Below are 22,352 nucleotides of genomic sequence, written 5' to 3'. Positions count from 1 at the left end.
GCCTATTATTTACATTTTTTAAATGGCATATCTCACCAATATTAAGTGCCTAAGAATGAAATACATTCTGATCCCAAACAACAACAACAACAAAAAACATTACACTTACCAAAATCTTTTAAACCTAAAAACTTTTGTTGAAACTCACGTTAATATTGTTCCCGTTTTAACTTTCACAGCTTGCAAACAAGTGCACTATGAGGTTGTCTTCATTTTGAAGTGCAATAGGACAGAATAACAAACTATTTATAAGCAGAACTGCCAGGGTGTATATTTATGTTTGCAGGTTATACGGCATCAAACAATTGTTGCAGCGGCACACATATTAACATAGTTATTTAATAAATTAAAAAGTATTTACAAAGGTTTTTTTTTTTTTTTTTTACGCCGAGTTGTATTGCTTGCATTCACTTCATTTGCCGAATATGATGATTCCTGATTCCCCGGTGACCTTGGAAACACAGAAAAGGTTTTCATTATACCAATGTGTTATTAATAATAAACTTTGATAATCAATTGCCTTTACACCATTAATTTAAAGCTAATTGTTATAGACGAAACACTACATGTTTGAAGGAGAATCGAAACCTAAAGCTGAGGTGTCACATTGGGAGGTATGGTTACGAAAATGCAAGTGAACTTTTCAACAGAGTATCTGTTTGACCATCAGAAGTATAGGAGGTCGTGTCCTCGCTGTTCAAATGAGTTCAACACTGTCACTGTGTTACTGGGGTGAGTATTCACACGTATACGTAAAATGTATATACATTAATAATTAATAAATTAACAATGAATTATGCTAAGTTTAAAGCTTTGTCTGTGTTTTGTTTTTTTTCCTTCCTTAGATATAACTGTTTAATGCCCAGCTAACACACAACGTTGTGGCAACGTTGTGTGTTAGCAGGGGTGCAGCCCAACAGTGTAATAAATATGACAAATTATTCTTCTTTTTATTGAAACGTGAACTGTGCTGAAATTTAATTGATTTCTTGACATTTTATAGACCATGGTCCGTATTTAATTAAAACATTGACACACCCGCTAATAGACAACTACAACACTGTATTCAGTTGCGGCTTCATTTTTAATAAGATGCCACTTTCTTCTAATCATACATGTAACCGCTACTATGTATAGATTTGTAATTTAATATACTGATCAAAAAATTAATGGAACATTTAACATTGATTTCTGAACTTGGAGTGTTCCCTTGCCCCATGTCTTGTTTAGGCAGAAGCTGTGTAGTCAAGATTTCCAATGGAATCCGTGACAAAAAACTAGACTTGATTGTACCTTATGTTTGCTTTTTTCTTATCCAGTTCATATTGTGAAAATAGTTTGATATTTGTTTTTGTAAATGTGGTTTCCTGCATCTTGATGAATGTAACCTGCTATTCAGAATTTTTTAACCACTAAAAGTTATTTTGAAAATTGTTACATGAAAATATAAATCAGCACTCCCGTAAAACTGACATTTGTGAAAGCTGCGTACTATACTTCAAATGAAAGATTATTTGATAGTCAGAATTTACATTTGGAAAATTATAACGATTAAAACATATTCTCTAACAACAAGCGAGATTAAATAAATCCTTTCCATTTTTGGTTTTACCTTAATTCACATTACTGTGTGTAATTTAAGACCTCACACTTTAATTTTGTTCTCATTATATATATATATATATATATATATATATATATATATAGAGAGAGAGAGAGAGAGAGAGAGAGGACGGACAGCATCATATATAGTGTGCAAAAAAAAAGTACACAAATGTCAGTATTCACTGTGAGTAGAACACATCAGTTTAAAAAGTGAAGATATGAATCTGGTATACAGATACATTATTATTATTATTATTATTATTATTATTATTATTATTATTATTATTATTATTATTATGTATTTATTGGCAGACTAGCTAATACATCTTAAGTTGTTAATGGTGCCTTGTCCACAGTCACTATGATATGTATCCTTTTCAAGTTTGTCCTGTAATGTAATTAATAAGCTTTGATTTTGTGGTCATAGTGGCAGAAACTTACATATCATTATATGTTTGCTATCAGGTTGTGAGAGTATGTTTGGTCCAGAGGACTTTCATACCTTGATATGGTTTTATTTATAAGATGTATGTAGAAATGTGAAAGGTATCTTTTCTCCTTTCACATTTTTTATGAGCAACTAGTGTGTTTCAAGCTTTCTTTGCCGCTTGTTTGGGTTTCCATTGCTCAATAAATCTCACAGGATGAATAATATCAAACCTGATACTCCAATGACTGCAGCCAGGTTTTCTCTTCTGCTCGTATGTTGTGTAACTAAATTAATGAGATCAAAAGTTTAAATATCTATCCATCTATCTATCTATCTATCTATCTATCTATCTATATATATATATATATATATGAGATAACACCATAATACAAGAGACAATATCCCTGTATGATTTTTTGCTGTAAAGTGTGTAAATGATCAGGTTAATAGTGTAATTTGACCATGCACATAACAGGTTTAAAACATTGTATAGCATATATAGTGGATAACTATTGAAACATATATGTTCTAGGCTTTTCACACGCATTATGATGCATTTTATAGCTATCTTCCTATGTTTAGGATTTGGTTGACACACATCAGATTTTAAATATTTTTGTTAGTAATTGTTATAAAAGGACAAAGGAAGCAGGGGCAGAGGAGGGAAGTTCAGGGGATGGGGCCACTGGGGAGAGGTCAAGGGCAACAGAGGGTGGAGAAGGGGCGGCATAGGAGATACAAGGGGCAACAGGGAATGGACGAAGGGGAAAGGGTGTGGGCCGAGGGTCAGCACGTGGAGGGTCCAGGAAGCTGGGGCGGGCCCGGCCGCGATAGGGAGCAAGGCGGTCCCGGAGCAAAACCACCGCCTTGCCTTGGGGGGGGAGGCGAACCCGGTACACCACCTCCCCAACCACCAGCCTCCAACTGCTAGCTAGCGAACTGGTGGGCCATCTCGAGCCGGTCCTGCAGCTTTCGGGCGTACTCAGGTCTGGCGTCGGCCGTTGGTGCGTCTGGGGTTTGTCCAAATTTGATAGCCGTGGGGGTCCGCAGTTCCAGTCCCAGCATGAGGAGTGCTGGGGTGCAGGCCGTGGACTCTTGTACGGCTGTGCGACAGGCCAGGAGGACCCGGGGCAGATGGAGGTCCCAGTCTTTCTGGTCCGCTGCCACCACCAGGGCCAGTTGAGCTCCAAGGGTGCAATTGAACCTCTCGACGAGGCCATCACTCTGGGGGTGCAGCGGGGTGGTTCTGGTCTTCTGAATGTCCAGGCAGTTGCACAGCTCCTTTAACACCCGGGACTCGGAAGTTTCTTCCCTGGTCCGAATGGAGCTGCATGGGGACTCCAAATCTGCTAAAGAACCCCTCCACCAGGGTGTCGGCCACCATCTCGGCCTCCTGGTCTGGAAGGGCGTAAGCCTCAGGCCATTTAGTGAAATAGTCGAGGGCCACCAGCACATATCTGTTGCCCTGGGCTGAGCGTGGGAAGGGGCCCAGCACATCCACCGCCACCCGGTCCATGGGTGCTCCGACCATGTGCTGTTGGAGAGGGGTGCGTGACATCCCGCCGACACTGTCCCCAGTAAAAGGCCTGTCGCAGGCAGCGGAGTGTCTTGGTCACTCCGAAGTGGCCGTCCCCTTGGGTGCCATGGTGGGCCGCAAGCACCTCCTCCCGGAAGGCCTCTGGGACCACAACCTGCCACCGTTCCTCCCCGGTGGCTGGCTCCACCCACCTGCATCTCAGCACTCCCTCATGCAGAGCCAATCCCAGCCACTGGGACCACAGGCTCCGTAGGCTAACCGTCCCTGCGACGACCTCTTCCCAGCTGGGTCGGCGAGCGCTGGCCACCCATCGTCGGACCTCTCTGAGCTCAGGGTCCTGTTCCTGGCGGGCCTGCCAATCAGGCCCCGATGGCGAAAGTAGGACCCAGCATGTGAGTGTCACCTCCCTCGTCAGCTCCTGCTCCCGAGCCTCCCTCCGTGTACAGCCAGCACAAGGATCAGCATGCAGGGTCTTCGGGACAGGCTGGCGGCGTTCAGATGAGCCGCTTCCTTCCGGTGCTGGATAGTGTATTGGAAGGTCTGTAGCTTCTCAATCCAGCGCGCCACCTGCCCCTCAGGCTCCCTGAAAGACATAAGCCAGCGTAGCGCTGCGTGGTATGTCCTAATGGTGAATGGCAACCCACACAGGTAATGGTGGAAATGACGGATGGTCTCCACCACAGCAAGCAGCTCCTGGCGGGTGACGCAGTAGTTGCGTTCGGCTTTGCTGAGCGTCCTGCTGAAGTATGCCACCACCCTCTCACCTTCCAGCGTCTCCTGAGCCAGCACCCCTCCGATGGCGTCATCACTGGCGTCCGTGTCGAGGACGAAGGGTCTCTGGGGATCAGATGCAGTCAGGACAGGGGCAGTGCAGAGGGCTTTCTTAAGGGCGTCGAAGGCCTCTTGGCGGGTGGCTGTCCATTCAAAGGGGGCGCCTTTGCGGGACTGACTGTGAAGGGGGGCAGCGACTGTAGCAAACCGGGGGACAAACCGCCTGTAGTAGGAGGCGAGGCCGAGAAAAGCCCGCAACTGGCGGAGATTGGCAGGGGGGGGCCAGTCTCTCACAGCCTCCACTTTGTCCTCCTAGGTAGCGATGCAGGCCTGGCTGACTTGGTGGCCCAGGAATCTCCAGAACCTCCGGACCCTGCCTCAGTCCTATGGCCGTCTCCCAGACCTCCTGACCCTGCCTCTGTTCTGTGGTTGCCTCTCAGACCTCCTGACCCTGCCTTGTGGCCACCTCCTAGACCCCCCAACTTTCCTTCTGCCACTCCTTCTACGCCTGCTCCTCGGCCCCGTGGCCATCTCCATCATGTCCGGCCCGTTTCAGCTGCGCCGATCGTGGAGGCGGGGGTTCTTTCATGGTTCCCAGTTTGTACCCTCTATCACCTCTAGAGGCCACTGTTTCCCTGTTTTTCCTTTCCCCTCACTGTTCTCTTCTAATCTATCATTTCATTAACATTCTTCTCACCCATGTGCATGCTTGTTCCTTACCTCTGCTTCCATTGGCCTTGCACCTGCCTTCCCAGTTCCTGCTCCCCTTTTTAAACCCCTCACTGCCCTCACTTGGGGCGAAGTTTTGTCAGTACTCCTGCGATTCCAAGCCTTGTCTCCTCGCTCCTTTATGACCATTGCCTGTGACCTCGACCACGTCCTTGCCTAGCCCTGATTCACCACCTCCACAAGTTCTGCACCTGGGTCCCCTTTTCCCGTGCGCTGCGGTCCTTGAGACTGCGACACCTTCATTCAGCAGTGAATCAAAGGCTGATTAAAATAATGATGATGGTCATACATATATGAAATGAATCTTACAGCCAGTTGTTACATGTATTTTCATGTAGATAGACCTCTAAAGAGTCAAAATGAAATTGGTATGAATGTGTTCTTCTTTCAGAAGTCCTAAATATGCCCCTGTGGAAATCCAGGAGTTTTCTTTGTTTGAAAGGCTTGTTGCAAAAGAGTATCGTCATCGTATGACCCAGTAGACTAAAAGTAATCTAGGTTTACAGGAACAAAACTGAAAACAGAAGAAGTCCAAATAATTTTTTTCCAGTCCAAAATGGCACATTGTATTAATAATGATAGGTTATTATCATAATGGCTGTCTTTCTTTTTCAGGGAACCGTGGTTATGATAATAACCTATCGTTCCCTTTCAAACTGAAAGACAGCCATTACCGAATGGAAAGATTATACCAGAGCTGTCGCAAGTCCTGACACCTGATTTAAGCCCCAATCCCATCATGGCAAGTGCAGCAGAGCCTCACGGTGCCTGAATGCAAGCTGCTTATAATGCCCAGTGTGGGTTGGGGGTTATTGCTACAAGGAATGCCACCTTGAACGAGAGAAAACTGAGCTCAGTTGTGGAAATGGGCTCAAAGGGAGCTCCGCTTAGCCCTTGTAGAACTAATTCCAAGTGCCAGGCTTGGATCAGGAAGACTTGGGCTCCTTCCTGGTGAATCCTTTCCAGTGTTAGTGGAAGAAGTGGCAGTGGGGCCCCCCTCCTTGTCTCCAGTGAGAACCATAGAGGGCAGTGGGTCATCGCTTGTGTAGCGAAGAGGTCATCCCGAGTTCGTCCCAGCTTCTACCAGATCTGTTCCACCACTTGAGGATTCAATTTCTATTCTGAGCTGTCCAGACCTCCCTGGGAGAGAATGTCCGCTGCCGTGTTGGACACACCTGGCAAGTGTATTGCCTTTATCAATCGGAGATTGTACACGGAACCAAAGCACACAGAACTCGTACGTATGGCCCTGCAAGGCGAAGCGCAGGTATTTCCTGTGCGCTGGGAGAATGGGGACGTGGAAGTAGGAATCCCTGAGGTCGAATGATACGCTGCACAGTCAACATGCGGAAGTTTATTTTCGTCAGAAACATGTTGAGGCCCCTCAGATCGAGAATGGGGCTGAAGCCTCCGTCCTTCTTTGGCACTAGGAAATATCCCAACTAGAACCCTGCTCTGTAGGCCTCTGCGGCAAGTAGTAATATCACTAGTTTTTCCCGCATCACAGAGATTTCCTGCGACAGAGCTCTCGCTCTTTTGGGGCATCCGACAGTAGTGGTCAGCGCTACTGGGTGGCGGGGGGTAACATAGACTTCTCGGCATCCTGCAGCTTGGCCTGTGTCAGCCAGAGATGTCGCCGAGCCACAACCATTGCAACCAAAGACCTGCTCATTGCTTTCCCTTCTTCTCTGAGGAGGTCTGTCATATAGGCAGCCGTTAGTTTCATTTCCTCTGCATCTGCCACTGAGGGGCGCTCTCGTTGCCACCCGGCCGTGTAAGCTTTTTTCAGCATTAGGTCTGTGGTGCGGCACTGCTTGTTGGGGCACAGGGCCTCTGAAGAGCCAGTATAATATTTTATATAAACTGTACAATGTTTTATATTAATAATAATATGCAGACCGAGCAAATTAGATTTATCGAGCTAGCGACTGCCACTAAGTCAGTTGTTCAGGGCATACCTTCTAGAAATTCCTCTCTCCACTTCTGTTTATTATTTATTTATTTATTAGCAGACGCCCTTATCCAGGGCAACTTACAAAATATAAGTGCAATACAAAGAACGCAAAAATACAGTGCAGTACAAGGCATAACATATTACAAATTCCAATTCACATAATAGTGCAATTCAAAGCATAATACATTTTACAAATTCCAATTTACACAATATATGAGATCTTACATCCTGGACTGTAAAAGTTGATAAGTGCAGACAAGATGTTAGGTTACAGTTTGCTTACTATCTGTTCGTAGATTTGTTGTATTACTAGACAGGCAGGAGCTGTCTTTGATAATGATTGATTGACAGTTGCTAATGATGACCGTGGGATTGGACCTCTTGCACCTTCCCCCAGGAAGACAACCACAAACATTCCAAAGGTCAGTGACCTGACCTCAAAGCAACACTTCTTGGAAGCATGTGACTAGACCCTGCCCACAGAACCACTACATGCTTTGTATAAAGGCTGTCAAATTTTGTTGCTCGGAGAGACTCCACTCTGTTGGAGAGCTTCCATGTCGGGGCCTTCCAGGTCGAGCGTGTTAAATAAATAAATTATCCTCTGTGCTTCAAGACTTAAATTCTTTACTGGGATCTTCAGTTGGCGTCACGAACAGGATCTGAACTTGCCTCCATTCCCGGGACCAAAATGGGTGAATGTTTTTATTCTACCACCCTGTATATTTAAATATGGTCTTTCGAGGCTCTCAGAGTGTAATTTAAAAATTGAACCTGTGAAGGAGAGGTACAGAGAATAATGGGTAAATGTGTGACTGTACAGTTTGTTTGTTATGTGTGTTAAGACTGTATGTGGTAGGTTTCATTGACCAGAAACCACCTACAGAGACCTCCAGAGTGGGAGGTCAGTTTGAGTGTTAGTGACTGTTAAGGTACAATACTTCAGTTGAAGCAACCCTTCGGGTCCCAGTAAATCAGGCACCCCAGTGAGCTCTTCCAGTAACAGATGAGGCTTTTCAACAGGAGACAGGCCCGGGAAGTAAAGTCACTGACACAATGTCTGTTCGTTTATCTTCGTTTATTGAACGTTTCACACAGCCTTTTATACATCTACAAGCAATATTTCAAAGGAGGTTCATCCCGAACCTGGATGATATTTTCTTGGCATATGTCCCGGGGAAGTTCCGAGACACGGGAAGCAATAATTTATAAGGTATTCTTTCTAATTGGGGAAACAATATTTCATCCAGACATGGAAGCACTGGTACCAAGGACACAGCACACACTATACTGATAAGAACATGTTATATAGTTTTGGTTCGTTAACTAAAGAATGTCTACGGCAGTAGAAATTATCTCTATCTGCCACACAGATAAGTCTGAGCAGAGAAATCCTAATAAGAACAAGGAAACCCTTATAAGAGCAAGTTTTAACTAGTATCTTACTGGAAAGTAATTTTACCCCAACAGTGACTGTTCAGCGGAGGTTCTCAGTGAGGAGATCTCCAGGTTAAGAGAGATCTGAGGGGATTGATGCCAAGGGAACTGAATGGCATGGCAATGCCTACTGAGCACTATGGTATGCAAGGAAATCCTTGTATGCTAAGGCCAGTGCTAGTGGCGGTCAATAGCCAAACTGAACCTGAGGTACTGTAACACCAACGATTAGCCCCATCACTGGCAAAAGATAGGATTGACATAATGGTGTCCGAGGACATGTCTGTATATGAATACCTTCAAGACAAGTTTAAAAATGTTAAGCTTCAAATGAAAAAGGCTAATTGGGATCCTGACTGGACTTACAGGTAACATAGAGAGTAGTGGAATCAAGGAAAACAAGATAACACCAACAAAGTTTCCAGAATTATTTGTCAGAATAATAAGAATTTAGAGAAGAAATTGATCACTATGGATCAAGAAAACACAGAAGTAGTGAAATAATTGAGAGAGATTATTTTACATTTTATTCAAAATAAAAAGAAGCTTCATAAATAAATAAATAAATGATAAGGGCTGTTTGAGACACTGCAGGGTCAACAAAACACCACAAATCTGATATCTGAATGATCTTTTGGATATCAATCTGTAGGTGCTTTGTGTGTTTATGTATATGTATAGTCTGAAGGTTATGTAAGGTAAATGTCTATGTTTTGTATGTATTGTATTTTTAATATTGTGCATAGCCCAGAATAAGACTTAGAAAGGAAGTAACCAATAATTTCAGAATTATATTTAAAATTATGCAGTTATTTATGTTTTAACAGATTAATGAGAATCTAAACATTTAACTTTATACAGAGTGCCTCAGAAATAAGGCATCAGAAATAAGAAAGAAATAATATATTAAAAAGTAATACAAATAAACATTAAATAAATAGATCAATTAATAAACAATAAGAATAAATAAATAGCCATGGTGTCATCTAAGACTCAGAAGGACAAGGATTTGTTTGTTAATCATATTATGGACAAATTCTGTAAAATCAAATTAAAGGAAACGAAAGGATAGATTCTACATGAGCCAGCAACGAGCAGAGACGGTGCAGCCCTGACAGCCTGTGAAAACAGAAAATATGAGACAAGACTGCCTGATGTAAAATCCAGGCAGGAGAATGTAAACAGAATAGTGACATATTATAGTCTTACTTTCAGAAAATGTTTGGTTATTGGTGCCTAGCATAAAATACCTGAAATAAAAGTTTAAATTAGACCTTGGATTTAAGATGAGTGAAGTAGCGAAAGGGTAAGAATTTTAAGGATGCTATAGAAATATAAAATTACAAGCATTGAATAAGTGAACTACATTAATATTGAATAATTTATAGGAAAAATAAAAAAATACTATTAGAATAGGTTTTACAAAGCAGAAATAAAAATAAAATGTTGAAAATTTAATTAGAGCAAATTTTAGAAAAAGGAATACAAGGAGACTGTAATAATTTGGTGAAGGTTTCCTAGTGCTGAGAGTTCCTGCATAAATACATAACCAGGTGATCCAGAAAATTAGAAATGTGGTCATAAGTTCCACAATGAAGAGTTTTGAAATCCCAGAATTCCCTAAATACACTGAGTGCCTATGAGTCACGCAGGCAGACATAGTCTTAGTGCCCATGCAGGCTCTTTGTTTAGGAAATAATTGACTGGACATATTTCTTGAAAATGTGCTTTCCTGAGGTACCTGGGACCTGAATTCATTTCTAATAAGAAATTAGAAATAGGAGAAAGAACAGCTGTTGGGATGACAGCTGTAGGGGTGTGAAATTGTCTGTGGTCTGAGCTTCCCCTGCACACCTGTCAGACAGCACTCTCAAAGAAGAAAAAAATGTTTAAAAGACTGATAGAGAGATAAGAGAGCTGCCTTATAAGTAAATGCAAGTGTTCTACTACAAACAGAGCAGAAGTGTCAACCAACAGTAATGTCCAGAAATAAATAAGAATAGTTACATTACTAATGCTAATAATATTGATGCTGATACAGATTAATGGAGAAATAACTACTATTATCTGTCTTCACAGGAACCGACAACAATGAATATCTCTCACATTTATTCCACAGGTTCCCTACCCACATGCCATGACACATCAAAGTGCATATTCTCCCCTCTCGCATTGGCCTCCACTCTTAGTAGTGCGGCCCAGATACCGTCCTCATGACCACTGATACGTGGATGGACTGGAGGGAGGGAGATGGTGGAAGCATACTATGCTTACCATACTCTGGTAAAAGTAATAAAGAAACTAACTCTGCTGATTCCAACAGGAGGGTGGTGATGCCCAGGAATAGATGAACAGAGCATTAACAATGAATTTCTCTGCTGAAAATAACAATTTTATCTTTCAAGAAAATTGGAGAAAGGCCTGAAGAAATCTCAGAAAAGGACAATACATTGAAAAGGGAATTGCTGTGTATGCAAACAAATAATTATGGAAATAGATTAAAAGGAAACATGAATACTCATAAAACTCCAACCTCTTTTAAATCTAAGCGCAACTGAAGGATACAGAGTCTGGTGGGACTATGGGCATTTCATTAACTATCCTTTCCATAGTTTAATAGATTGACTACTGGATTTAAAGAATTGTGCTGTTTGTCTATATGACTGAAATGTGAAATGATATGTAATGTTTCAATGTAACTGTAAGTGGCTACACACTGAATACTACTACTATGGTGTATTGTATTATATATGGGAATAGTATGAAAAACTAGTTCTAAAAATGTATGTGGTAACAAAGCCAGTGCTTTGTAATGAACAAATATTTGCTCTAGTCAAAAATGTTTATAGCATAATAAGTTTATTGTGCAATTAGAATTGGCCTTAGAACAGTGTCAATTTGGTTCTAATTTTTGGGAATATATAAATAATAATGTTTAATTATTAGAATAAGGATGGAATTATGCAATCCATTATTAAAGATGAAGGTTTATTCGATGAAATTATATATTATATATATAATTTTTTTAGACAATGTCCATTAATGGATAAAATACAATTAAAGACATTGGTCTCAGATATTTAAGTTAGATAAAAAGGAAAGAGATAAGCACATTGTTTTGAAAGTTTGATAGCTCCACACAAAAACAGAATATTTACACTATGATGTAAAGTTGATTCAGTAAACACAGGAGATATGATGCTGCTGACGACAGCCGAGTACTATACTGAAATAATTTGTGATGAACCAGAACGGAGATAATTATGGTTTTTCATTGTCTCTATATTGGAAACCTTATAGATTGTGCAAATGTCAACTACTGTACATGTGATAGAGATGCCTTTTTTTAAGGAGGATCTCACATGTTGTGCGAACCACACATTGTGTCTTCAGATGACTGATTTATTCCACATGGAAGATACAGTGCCTTGTGAAAGTATTCACCCCGCCTTGGCATCAATACTTTGTAGAGCCAACTTTTGCAGCAATTACAGCTGCAAGTCTCTTGGGGTATGTCTCCATAAGCTTGGCACATCTAGCCACTGGGATTTTTGCCCATTCTTCAAGGCAGAACTGCTCCAGCACCTTCAAAGTGGTCCTATGGACAGATACTCCAATCTCCACTGTGGAGCTTTGCAGCTCCTTCAGGGTTATCTTTGGTCTCTTTGTTGCCTCTCTGATTAATGCCCTCCTTACCTGGTCTGTGAGTTTTGGTGGGCAGCCCTCTCTTGGCAGGTTTGTTGTGGTGCCATATTCTTTCAATTTTTTAATAATGGATTTAATGGTGCTCTGTGGGATGTTTAAAGTTTTGGATATTTTTTATAACCCAACCCTGATCTGTATTTCTCCACAACTCTGTCCCTGACCTGTTTGGCGAGCTCCTTGGTCTTCATGGTGCCGCTTCCTTGGTGGTGTCCCGGACTCTGGGGCCTTTAAAAAAATACCTATATATACTGAAATCATGTGACAGATCATGTGACAATTAGATTGCACACAGGTGGACTTTATTTAACTAATTATGTGACTTCTGAAGGTAATTGGTTGCACCAGATCTTATTTGGGGGCTTCATAGCAAAGGGGGTGAATACATATGCATGCACCACTTTTCTATTTTTTATTTTTTAGAATCGTATAAAACAAATACGTTTTTTTCATTTCACTTCACCAATTTGGACTATTTTGTGTATGTATGTGAAATCCAAATAAAAATCCATCATATCGTAGCATCATAGCAGCTTTAGTACATGTTTTCACAGATTGGCAGGTCAGAAGGCTCTTCCCATTCGGTAATGGCTGTCTTTCGATTTGAAAGGGAACTGTTGTTCTGTTCTGTATTGCATAATAAGGAAGGAAACAGACTATCACTCTCTGCAGTTTGCAGAACTGGTGTTGAAAAGAGTAACCTCTGCTGATTTAAGTTTAATTTCTCTTAAAAATAACACATTTCAGTATTACTTTCAATTATTCAAAAAGGGTATAATTTTCATCTACCAGTTTGCTTTGTTAATGTATTTTCTTTTCTGGTTCCAGATTATACAAGTTCCTTGAGATCCAGCTGTAATGGCAGCTTAAATCATTATGTTATTTTTTGCAGTAAAGATGTCCTTTCAAGACATTTTGCATTGACATTTTGAGTTGACAGCCAGGAAATTATTGCTAGAGGCAAAACTTCTCAAAGGGATTCATTTTGTCCTATAAGGCTAGTCTTTAAAAAATACACCATCACAAAATCCCCACTTTTTATGTACCGGTGTCACCCTTCAGTGTTTATTCTTTTTTCTGAAGCTGTTTTTTCTGAAACTGATGTTAATATGTAAAAACCTGTGCCATGAAATTGTGCATTCAATTTACTCCAGGACAATTGGACTGAGAGACTGTTACTGTGTTTGTATCCCTGCAGTGGCTCTCAGTGTAGCCTTGGCGCTGCAGTGCTTGCTTTGCGAGAGACATCATTCTGTGCAGGCAGACTGCGATGACACAGTCAGTCTACCCTGCTCCGCTACCCAGAACACCAAGACCTACCGATCCATCACCTGGTACAGGTGGTACAAGGTATAGGACTTTAATTACTGCATCTTAATATTTCTGTGGTCTTACTTAACTGAACTGCTTTATGGACTTTTCTTTGGTAGAATACAGCTGCACAACTCTGGTCCTGGAAGGCTGCAGTGTTTTCAGGTTTTAATTTCATTTGAGCTCTTCTCTGAACTCAGCTCACTATTGCCAGGTCTTAATAGTCCAATAATGCATACAGAGGAATATGGATATGCCTAAATTAAACATCCTTGTGAGTAAATGACTACAGTACACATTTCTGTTGAAGATAATTAATCCATATGAAAGACAAACAGTCTTAATCAGTCTCAAAGCTCCAGGCTACACACAACACATACACATCATTGAAATGCAATCACAGGGGTTTTCAACTATAATGATGTGTAGAAAACCACATCAGTGATAATATAACATACCTAAACATAAATAAAAAAACACAGAAAGTCCCAAGCAGTACCAGTGAAGAAAAGCTCAGAGTTTGCACTGATGATTCGGTACTGAGGGAAGAAATGAGGGATAAAATGAAAGCTGATACACCTGGTAAAAAAGAGAGAACCATAGAAAAACTCCTCTCCTCTCTGTCCTGGTGACCGCTTTCCTGTCATTTATTCCAAATGCATCATTGCACCGAAACAAACAATTGCAATTCAGTTTGAACTGTTAATCACCTCAGTGGGTGTCATTCTCTACCCCTCTAAGAAAAAATAGCAGAGTGATGTATTATTTGATGTTAAATATCACAGTATTTAATTTCATCACCTTTCATCATATTAATGCATGTTTTAATTTTCCTGATTTCTAAGTTAAGTGAATTGGAAAAACACAGTTAAATAGAGTAAGCAATCAGTACTTTCTTCATCTGCTTTTAATGCATTTGTGTATAAAAGGTTGGTGACCTGAATTTATCTACACGTAAACCACTGTTCTATGCTAGACTGCCCATTTCCTGCAGTCAAGTTTAGATTCAGTGATGAAGTGTAAGAATGTGAACTCAAAGTATAATATTGTTTGGCACATCATTGTTTCCTGCCTATGCTTATGGTAGTTTGTGGGTTTTCACAAGAAGCAAAAAAAACCACAATGTAGTGCGGAAGACACAACCTCAAACTCTAAAATATAGGTCTCATCCTCTTTTGTTTACAAACTGTCATTTTATACTTAATAATAATATAATCTTAACATATATTACACTAATAAACTATGAATACACACATAACACATTAGAAAAGGTATTTTGTCTGTCTGTAAGCCTAAATTCATCATCAAACAGTAACTAGCATTTGAAAGCACTTTGACAGTCTTCCTTGTGTGTAAAATAACATCCAGATCTAAATGTTGTCATCGTTATTTTCCAAGTTGTTGCTTAAATAAAATAGACGTGTTAATATCGTGTTAATAATTGATTGCTCATGTCAGAAACTGAATTTCCCATCCACGATTCCAAGTATTTATTTATATGTTTGTTTGTTTGTTTATTTTCTATGGGCAAGTTAGCGCCATAAGTAACGAATTCAAATAAAAAATATTGTAAACAAAACAAATAAAGTTGAGAAAAAAATAATGTTGAGATCAAAAATAAAACAATCGAAAGCAAAATGTATAGAATTGTAAACAAAAATAATGACATGAAAAGCAAAAAAAAAAAAAAAACCTGAAAGGAAATAATGTTAAAACGGGAGCATTGGAGTCGCTGTATTTGGTTGCGATGCTGCAATCCTTGCTTTCGCCGCCAGTTTCTTTGCTTTCGTTTTGTTTTTGTTTTTTTTCGTTTACGAGTTTTGGCACGGTTTTGTCGTGGGGGCGGAGCTTAGAGGGAGCCGTAGGTCATGGCTCTCCATTGGTCCACTACGTTTGAATGACGGTTCTCCCTAACCCAATCAGTGATCAGGGTGGGCTGGTCTCGGATGACTGTGTGATTTGGTGATCGATGTCTCGCTTTCAACAGCAGCGCTGATTCTAGCAACTCCTTAAACATGCGTTCCAGTAAAAAACTGGAAAATCCCCACACCGGATCTCACCGGCCTCTTCAAAATAGCCTCCCCCGATACAACACTGGATTAACCTGCTACGTGCAGAGTATAATGTTTAATATGTTCATATTAATTTAACCTGCATGAGCACTTTAATTCAGCTGCTCAGACAACACAGCGCCGGACTGATGGACCTCACATCATTTAGCAAGAGGCAAATCGAGGGCCAACGTATTCATTAATAGCACTGTGATGTCCCAGTTTATGTTTAGGTAAGACACACACACACACACATACACATATGCACAGTCATCTACAAAATCACTGGCACCATTGATAAAGATGGGAATAAAGGCTGTATAAAATAAACACATGTAATATGTAGAAAGCGACTGCCTATAACTTTCATTAAAAACATGCTTTGTTTATAATTAAATTCCGAAGCCATGTACTGTCAGACCAGCTCACTTGCTCACTGATTGGGTTAGGAAGAACCGTCACTCAAACGTAGTGGACCGTCCTCACGACAAAACAGTGCCAAAACTCGTAAACGAGCGTAAGCATCGCAACCAAAGACAGGGACTTCAGTGCTCTCGCTTTAACTTTATTTTCTTTTTTATTATTATGTTTTTGCTTTTGATGTCATTATTTTTGTTTACAATTCTATACATTTTGCATTCGATTGTTTTATTTTGTTTCTCATCATCAATTTTTTCTCAACTTTATTTTTTTGTTTACAATAATTTTTATTTTGAATTCGTTACTTATGGCGCTAATTTGAGCCTATAATTTTATTAATTGGTGCTCTCATCCCAGGCGACTCATGTTTAAAGTCAACACAGCATTCTAAAGTTACAGGAAACTGTTAAAAAAGTTTCTAAACAGGTACTTCCTATCTGATCATTTGCAGAAGGTGGATGCAACACGTTTCCTACTTGCACGGGGAGATATGTACGGTGGCCCTGAAGTGCAAAACACAAATGCAAAAAGAGAAACAGAATTGCAAAAAGAGAAACACAAATGCAAAAAGAAAAACAAAACGGTTTTTTTCAGTTTCTACATCCGCCAGCCGCATTATTTTAAAGCCCACCATTCTTATGGCAAGCTACACAGGACAGAAGCGCTGCCATTGCTCAGCGTCTGTTCTCTGCTCTGTGCAGGAGAGAAGCGCTCGACTTCAAATATAAGTGTTGATGCATGTTATATTCCAAAGGTTAGAAAGTGATGTTAGCCTACTTTAAGTGCTTCTTAAAGCAATCGCCATGCACATGTGTATGTGGGTCTGTGTGTGTGCACGTACATTTAAATTTTAATACTGTAACGATACGGGCTTTTTGTTTGCCATATCGTTGTTAGACTTCGCCACTAACGGCAAGAATGATGGAGAGGACGCAGGGTAAACCACACACAGGAACTTTTATTGAGAACACAAGATCTTCAGGCTGGAACCACCGTCTGTCACACTACCCAAACTACTCCCCTGTACTCCTACACACACTGAACTCTTCCCTGACGCCTCCGGACGGGAACCGGGCATCCCTATTTATGTCCTCTGGCCCCGTGACTGTCTTCTCCCCAATCACGGCGCCTACCGTGTTCCCTAGCAGGGCTAACCCCGATAAACTAACCCATAACAGCGGTGGGGGATGAAGAGGCGGGACACGTTTTCTATTGGTAGGACTCTAGATGACGCAATTTGGTAATAAAATATATATTTTTTTGTATTTCTCGTTTTTTTTTTTTTTCATTTCTGTTCTTGCTTTTACGTTCTCCTTTTTGTTTTTGTGTTTATCTTTTTCATTTGTGTTCTTCCTTTTGCATTTGCGTTCTGCTTTTTGTTTTTGTTTCTCTTTTTGCATTGGTGTTCTTCCTTTTGCATTTGTGTTTCTCTTTTTTCATTTGCGTTCTGCTTTTTGTTTTCCTATTTACAGTTGCGTGTTTCTTTTTGCATTTGTGTTTTGCACTTAAGGGACACCGTAAATATGCCTCTCAATACATGAACGGGATTTCCTGTGACATGTTTTTAAAGTAATTATAGACAAATGCGTTGTATAAAGTTGCTGTTTTAAGGCTTTTTTTTTTTTTTGGCCTGAAATGCATTCCTTTGCAGTGTGTCTTTCTGTCGTGTTTTCTGTACCCACATGTGGATTCCTAAAATACATGATGAGCCTGAGTCCAGTGAACATTACACTACAGTTGGAGTCTCTTTTCTTTTAAAGGTGCAGGTCATTGCTAATGTACCACAACACTTGAGGAATTCGCTTTCTTGAACTCCTGTAGCTTTTAAGGGGCTGAGACTAAGCTGGGTCTGAACACGTTCCTGAGAAGCACTGTTGGATTTGTATCTCAGATGTGATTTGCTCCTTGTACAGATGAACAATCGGTCGGGAATTCTCAGGAAGAGGAAAGACATCATAATGCCTTTCAACTTCTCCCGGAAGGCCGAATTTGGACCAATGGAAGCCCTCATTCTGCCAAATGTGAGGCCTGAAGACTCTGGGAAATACCAGTGTTTCCTTTCAGCTGAACTTGGATCCCCTAACCAAGAATCAGAAATCACCATGACTGTGCAAGGTCAGCGAAACAAAATCATCATCATCATTATTATTATGTAGGACGATGTATTTATTTGTCTTATTGTTATTATTAATATATTATTATTATTATTATTATTATTATTATTATTATTATTATTATTATTATTAAGTAGTAGTAGCAGTAGTAGTGGTATGTATTGTTTTGATTACTTATTTATTGGGTATATTCCATGGTGACCTGTGTTCAAAATGATTTCATTATACGTTTTTTTAGAATTGAAAAAACAAAACAAACTAAACCGTTTTATAGTATGACATGTAAAAGCATTGCAAAAAACTATTTAAAGTGATTTAATTGCTGGAAAACACTGTACTGTTTTATACAGTAAAAGCCACAGTTGATAAGGTGTAAGGGTAACTACTGAATCAGGTAGAATTAGTCTGATCGCAAAGCACAACATTTCCAGCTGTATCAGGGGGCCCTACCTGCAGAATTTCCCTTCCAGAATTCCAAGCATTTATCCAGATGGTTCAAGAAATGGGCAGCACCAGCAGTCGACTACTTATTTCATTTATTAAGAGCCATTAATACAGAAAAGTTTAAAATGAACAAACGCCTAACGATTTCCTGCCTGGGGGGCTGATGGGGGATGTTTTGTCTTTTGCAGAGTGTGTAACCCAAATTGTCTCCACCACCATCACCCTTCCTGTTGAGTGGACATCCAGTGGACCCTTGGTGGTGCAGAGGAACTCCAGTGTGCACTGCGGAACTCACATGACCGAAGTGTCTGCAGTTTTGCTGGTATCCGGCTTCACTGCCCTTGGCCTGGTTAAAGCAGTATTGTCGTTCTTCTTTGCAGCGGTAAGTTCAGCTGAGTTTACAACTACCTTCGCAGAGTGGACAGACCTGCAGATTATTTGCCTAATTTATTTCAACTCTGCTTCGTGCTCTGTTTGACCAGTGTTCAAATCCAGACATGGGGGGGCCACAGTCCAGTGGGTTTACTTCATCGCCTGTGTTAGATCTAAGAAGGGGGTTATATGTTACATGAGTCAGTTCAGTTCATGTAGCTAATTAAGAGCTCAGATGGAATGCAAAGCCCTTGAGGCAGCAGATCTGAAGAACATTGTATCAGACTGTCCCTACTCACAGTGACCATCTCTTGTGAGCAAATTTTTTACATCTTGTATTTATTTAATTGATTAACATCACTGGCTTTGCAGGACATTTTGGTTATATCTCAGTTGGGGGTGCTGTAGTAGTGTGATGGTATTGGGTTGTGGTAATCTGGAGCCTTACCTGGCACACAGAGGGCACAAGACAGAATGCCACTCCATTGCAGGGTGGTACTAACAAAAACACTCAAACACATAAGTATACATACACACAGAACACACACAAACACACACACACAGGGCAATTTAGAGTGGTTAATCAACCTAAACAACTAGTTTTTTGATGTAGGGGGAAGCCAGGGCACCCCATGAAAACTCACAGAGGGGTCATACCGGGGTCGCAGGAGCTGTGAGGGGGCAGGGCCACTGTGCCTCCTACATGACAACATGACCTGTTGACCCTGTTGTTTTTGAGAATGCTACTTGGCTGCTGTGTCCTTGAGCTGAGTCGAAGCAAGTGAACTTCCCTTGAGACCCTATTGTTTGTTTTCTTGTCGTCTGTGTGAAGGTGTATTTCAAGATTATAGAGTGGAGAAAAAGGAGATGTCAAAGACAGCTCTGGAGATAGAGTGTGGGACGTGAGAAGAGATCCTCAGCTCAGCCAGCTTGTGTTTGTGACCTGTACTGAGAACAAGTACAACAGGACTGTCAGACTCCTTAGAGGCACTACAGGAGATCACAACTTACTCATTACTCATATCTAAGTATTTTAGGGGAATATTTTTTCTCTTAAGCACCACTGCAACCACACAAATGGGGAAAAAAATCCCGTTAATATGGTTGAAAAGTCACATAATCGTGGTAGTCAAGGCAATATCAGTATGCTGGCTTGTAATTTTGTAATTAAGGAGATATGAGCAGCAGTTTACAAGACACAAAAAAGAGGGAACACAGGACCTTGGTCCAACAAGTTATATATAAGTGTGTGTATGTGTGTGTATGTATATATCTGTATCCTTTTCGAATGGGGTGGGAGGGTGTAGGACATTATTTTGTGTGTTTTATTATTCATTTGCAAATTGACAAAATATATTCACATAGTAGCCAGCATCCTGAGAATGTGAGGTCTTCAGAAAGTAATTGGGCTCAATTGAGGACTAATCATTTCTTTTACAGACCTAAAGCATTTATGTCTGGGTGTAGCACCTTACCAGGAGTCAGTTGAAAAAACACAAGCAAATGAAGAGCAAATAAACAGACTGAATTGTGTTTTGACAAACTCAGAATGTTTGATTGTACATCAATGACACACATTTGGCAAAACACAACATACAGGTGAGTACTCCTGTGTTTGGAGAACAATGGAAGTTAACTACAATGTCACCATATCCACCGCCATGCCACCCTTGGGCCACACTACCCATCTTCTTAATTTCCTGAACACACTATATAACCATATTTTTCAGCAAGAGCAGAGAAGGCCAGGGGATCCTGAGCAGCACATGTATGTTCTCATTTGGGGCAACATGAGCTTCCATCGGGCTGCTCAGGTCCACCACTGGTTCCTTGACCATCTCAGGTTTACACTTCTCTATCTCCCTCCCTATTCCCCATAGAGGACTTTTTGTCAGCATGGCAGTAGAAGGTGTACAATTGCAAACCCCATGGGTAAATGGCCTTTCTCCAGGCAATGGTGGAGGCCTGTGGAGACCTGTCAGCGGTTGATGTGCCTTGATAAACAACATTTCTCCCGCTGTCTGTCCAAGGAGAACATCACCTGTGATGTTGGTGAACATCTGTTGCTGGACCAGAATTTTGAAAGTTTCTTGATCTATAATCTACAATTTATCTAATAAATCTACAATTGATCTAACACAGTAATATGTCTGCATGTTTACAGTATGTTTTCTTACAACATGCTGTTTGAAATGTATGGAATCGTGGAAATATAAAACTTTTTTTATCAAGGTTGTCCTTTCTTGTTTGAGTACATACAAACAATATATAACAAAATCTTAGTATTTACACTGAAATAGGTTCTAATATTAGTGTTTTAAATATGTGATATTGTTTGTCACTAAGTTCAATTAATTTGATTGTGTGTCTCATTTGGATGCAGTTTCAATTTGAGCAGAGAGTACATGCTTTTCCTTGCTGTGTTTCATTTTGCAGGATTTCTGTGCAGCTTCTGGAAATTGGATTTCTGTTAGATTTGAGTACATGAGACGTAGTTTCTGAAAACATGTTTTAACGTAGTTGAAATATTTGTTCAGCAGCATTTGAGATGTTGCATTACCTTTAGTGTCCACAAGATGCCCCACTTGCACTAGCTAAACCAATTAGCAATTAGCAAAAACAAATAAGCAGAACCTGGGCGAGCAATGTAAAAATGGGAAGTTTTGGCATTTAATTTTGGAAGTTACATAATATATGAAAGCTACATAATGTATTACATGTAGTAGCTATTGTTGTATAGTAGTAGAATCTGAATCTCTTTGCCCATCTGTAATGTCCCTCTGATTTCTGAGTTTTGGGACAAGTAATATAGCTAAATCTGTTTAATTTTGCTGAGTAAGTAGTGTGTTGTGTTACTCTTGGAATGCTGCCCTGTGGGTCTGCAACAGCAACCTCACACCGAAGATTATATATACTGCCTGGAGGGGAGGCAACCATTAGGCCTAGGCCCTAAGCCGTGGACCCACAGAGATTCATTTTCTCCTACATGCCATCCATAGGAGTTTTTTTGTTTTTCTCTCCTCTGTGCCTAAATGGTTTATTTACTTAAATGTTCACTCACTTTATTCTAGATCATGTAAAATGTTTACAGGTCTATATTTTATTTTATTGTATTTATGTTTTTTATTTTGCTGTATGTTTGTTGTATGTTTACCAGTCTGTAAAGCACTCTGTGGCTACCCTGCGAAGGGCGCTATACAAATAAAAATTGATTGAATTGATTGATTGATTATTTCCAGTTTTGCAGTCTGGTCTGTTTAGGGGAGGAGGGGGAGCGGGATGGAAAACAATGCAGCTTTTCCTTTCCTGTGTGTTATTGGGAATGTGGCGAATAGAAACTTACCAGCAAAAAGCAACCTAGAATCATGTTAATCGTGAGAAATAATAATAATGATAATCAGCCTTTTTGTATTGCAGGGCTATCATCAGGGACATGCAGAGGGGCACAAGCCAATGCTGCTTTGGTCAAGTTGCC

General features: G+C 40.5%; 1 protein-coding gene across 4 annotated transcripts; it reads left to right on the top strand.

Annotated features, from left to right (window-relative positions):
• Positions 1-631: 631 nt before the first annotated feature.
• On the top strand, positions 632-22,098 carry LOC136748732 (uncharacterized). 4 transcript variants are annotated; one of them, XM_066702734.1, is made up of 5 exons: positions 632-732; positions 13,364-13,515; positions 17,861-18,062; positions 18,694-18,887; positions 19,710-22,098. In XM_066702734.1, exons 1-5 carry the CDS (start codon positions 702-704, stop codon positions 19,767-19,769), a joined length of 639 nt encoding a protein of 212 aa, XP_066558831.1. In that variant the 5' UTR covers positions 632-701; the 3' UTR covers positions 19,770-22,098. The 4 variants fall into 4 exon arrangements, 3 of the variants coding, with proteins under 3 accessions (XP_066558831.1, XP_066558830.1, XP_066558829.1); XR_010816614.1 differs by lacking the exon at positions 632-732 and having other exon boundaries at positions 9,449-13,515; positions 19,710-20,476; positions 20,758-22,098; XM_066702733.1 differs by lacking the exon at positions 632-732 and having other exon boundaries at positions 9,448-13,515; positions 20,318-22,098.
• The last annotated feature ends 254 nt before the right edge of the window (positions 22,099-22,352 follow it).

The sequence above is a fragment of the Amia ocellicauda genome, chromosome 4 (genome assembly GCF_036373705.1).
Source record: "Amia ocellicauda isolate fAmiCal2 chromosome 4, fAmiCal2.hap1, whole genome shotgun sequence".
NCBI lineage: Eukaryota > Metazoa > Chordata > Actinopteri > Amiiformes > Amiidae > Amia > Amia ocellicauda.
Note: the sequence above shows the minus strand (reverse complement) of the source record. Positions and strands in the feature narration are given on the sequence as shown.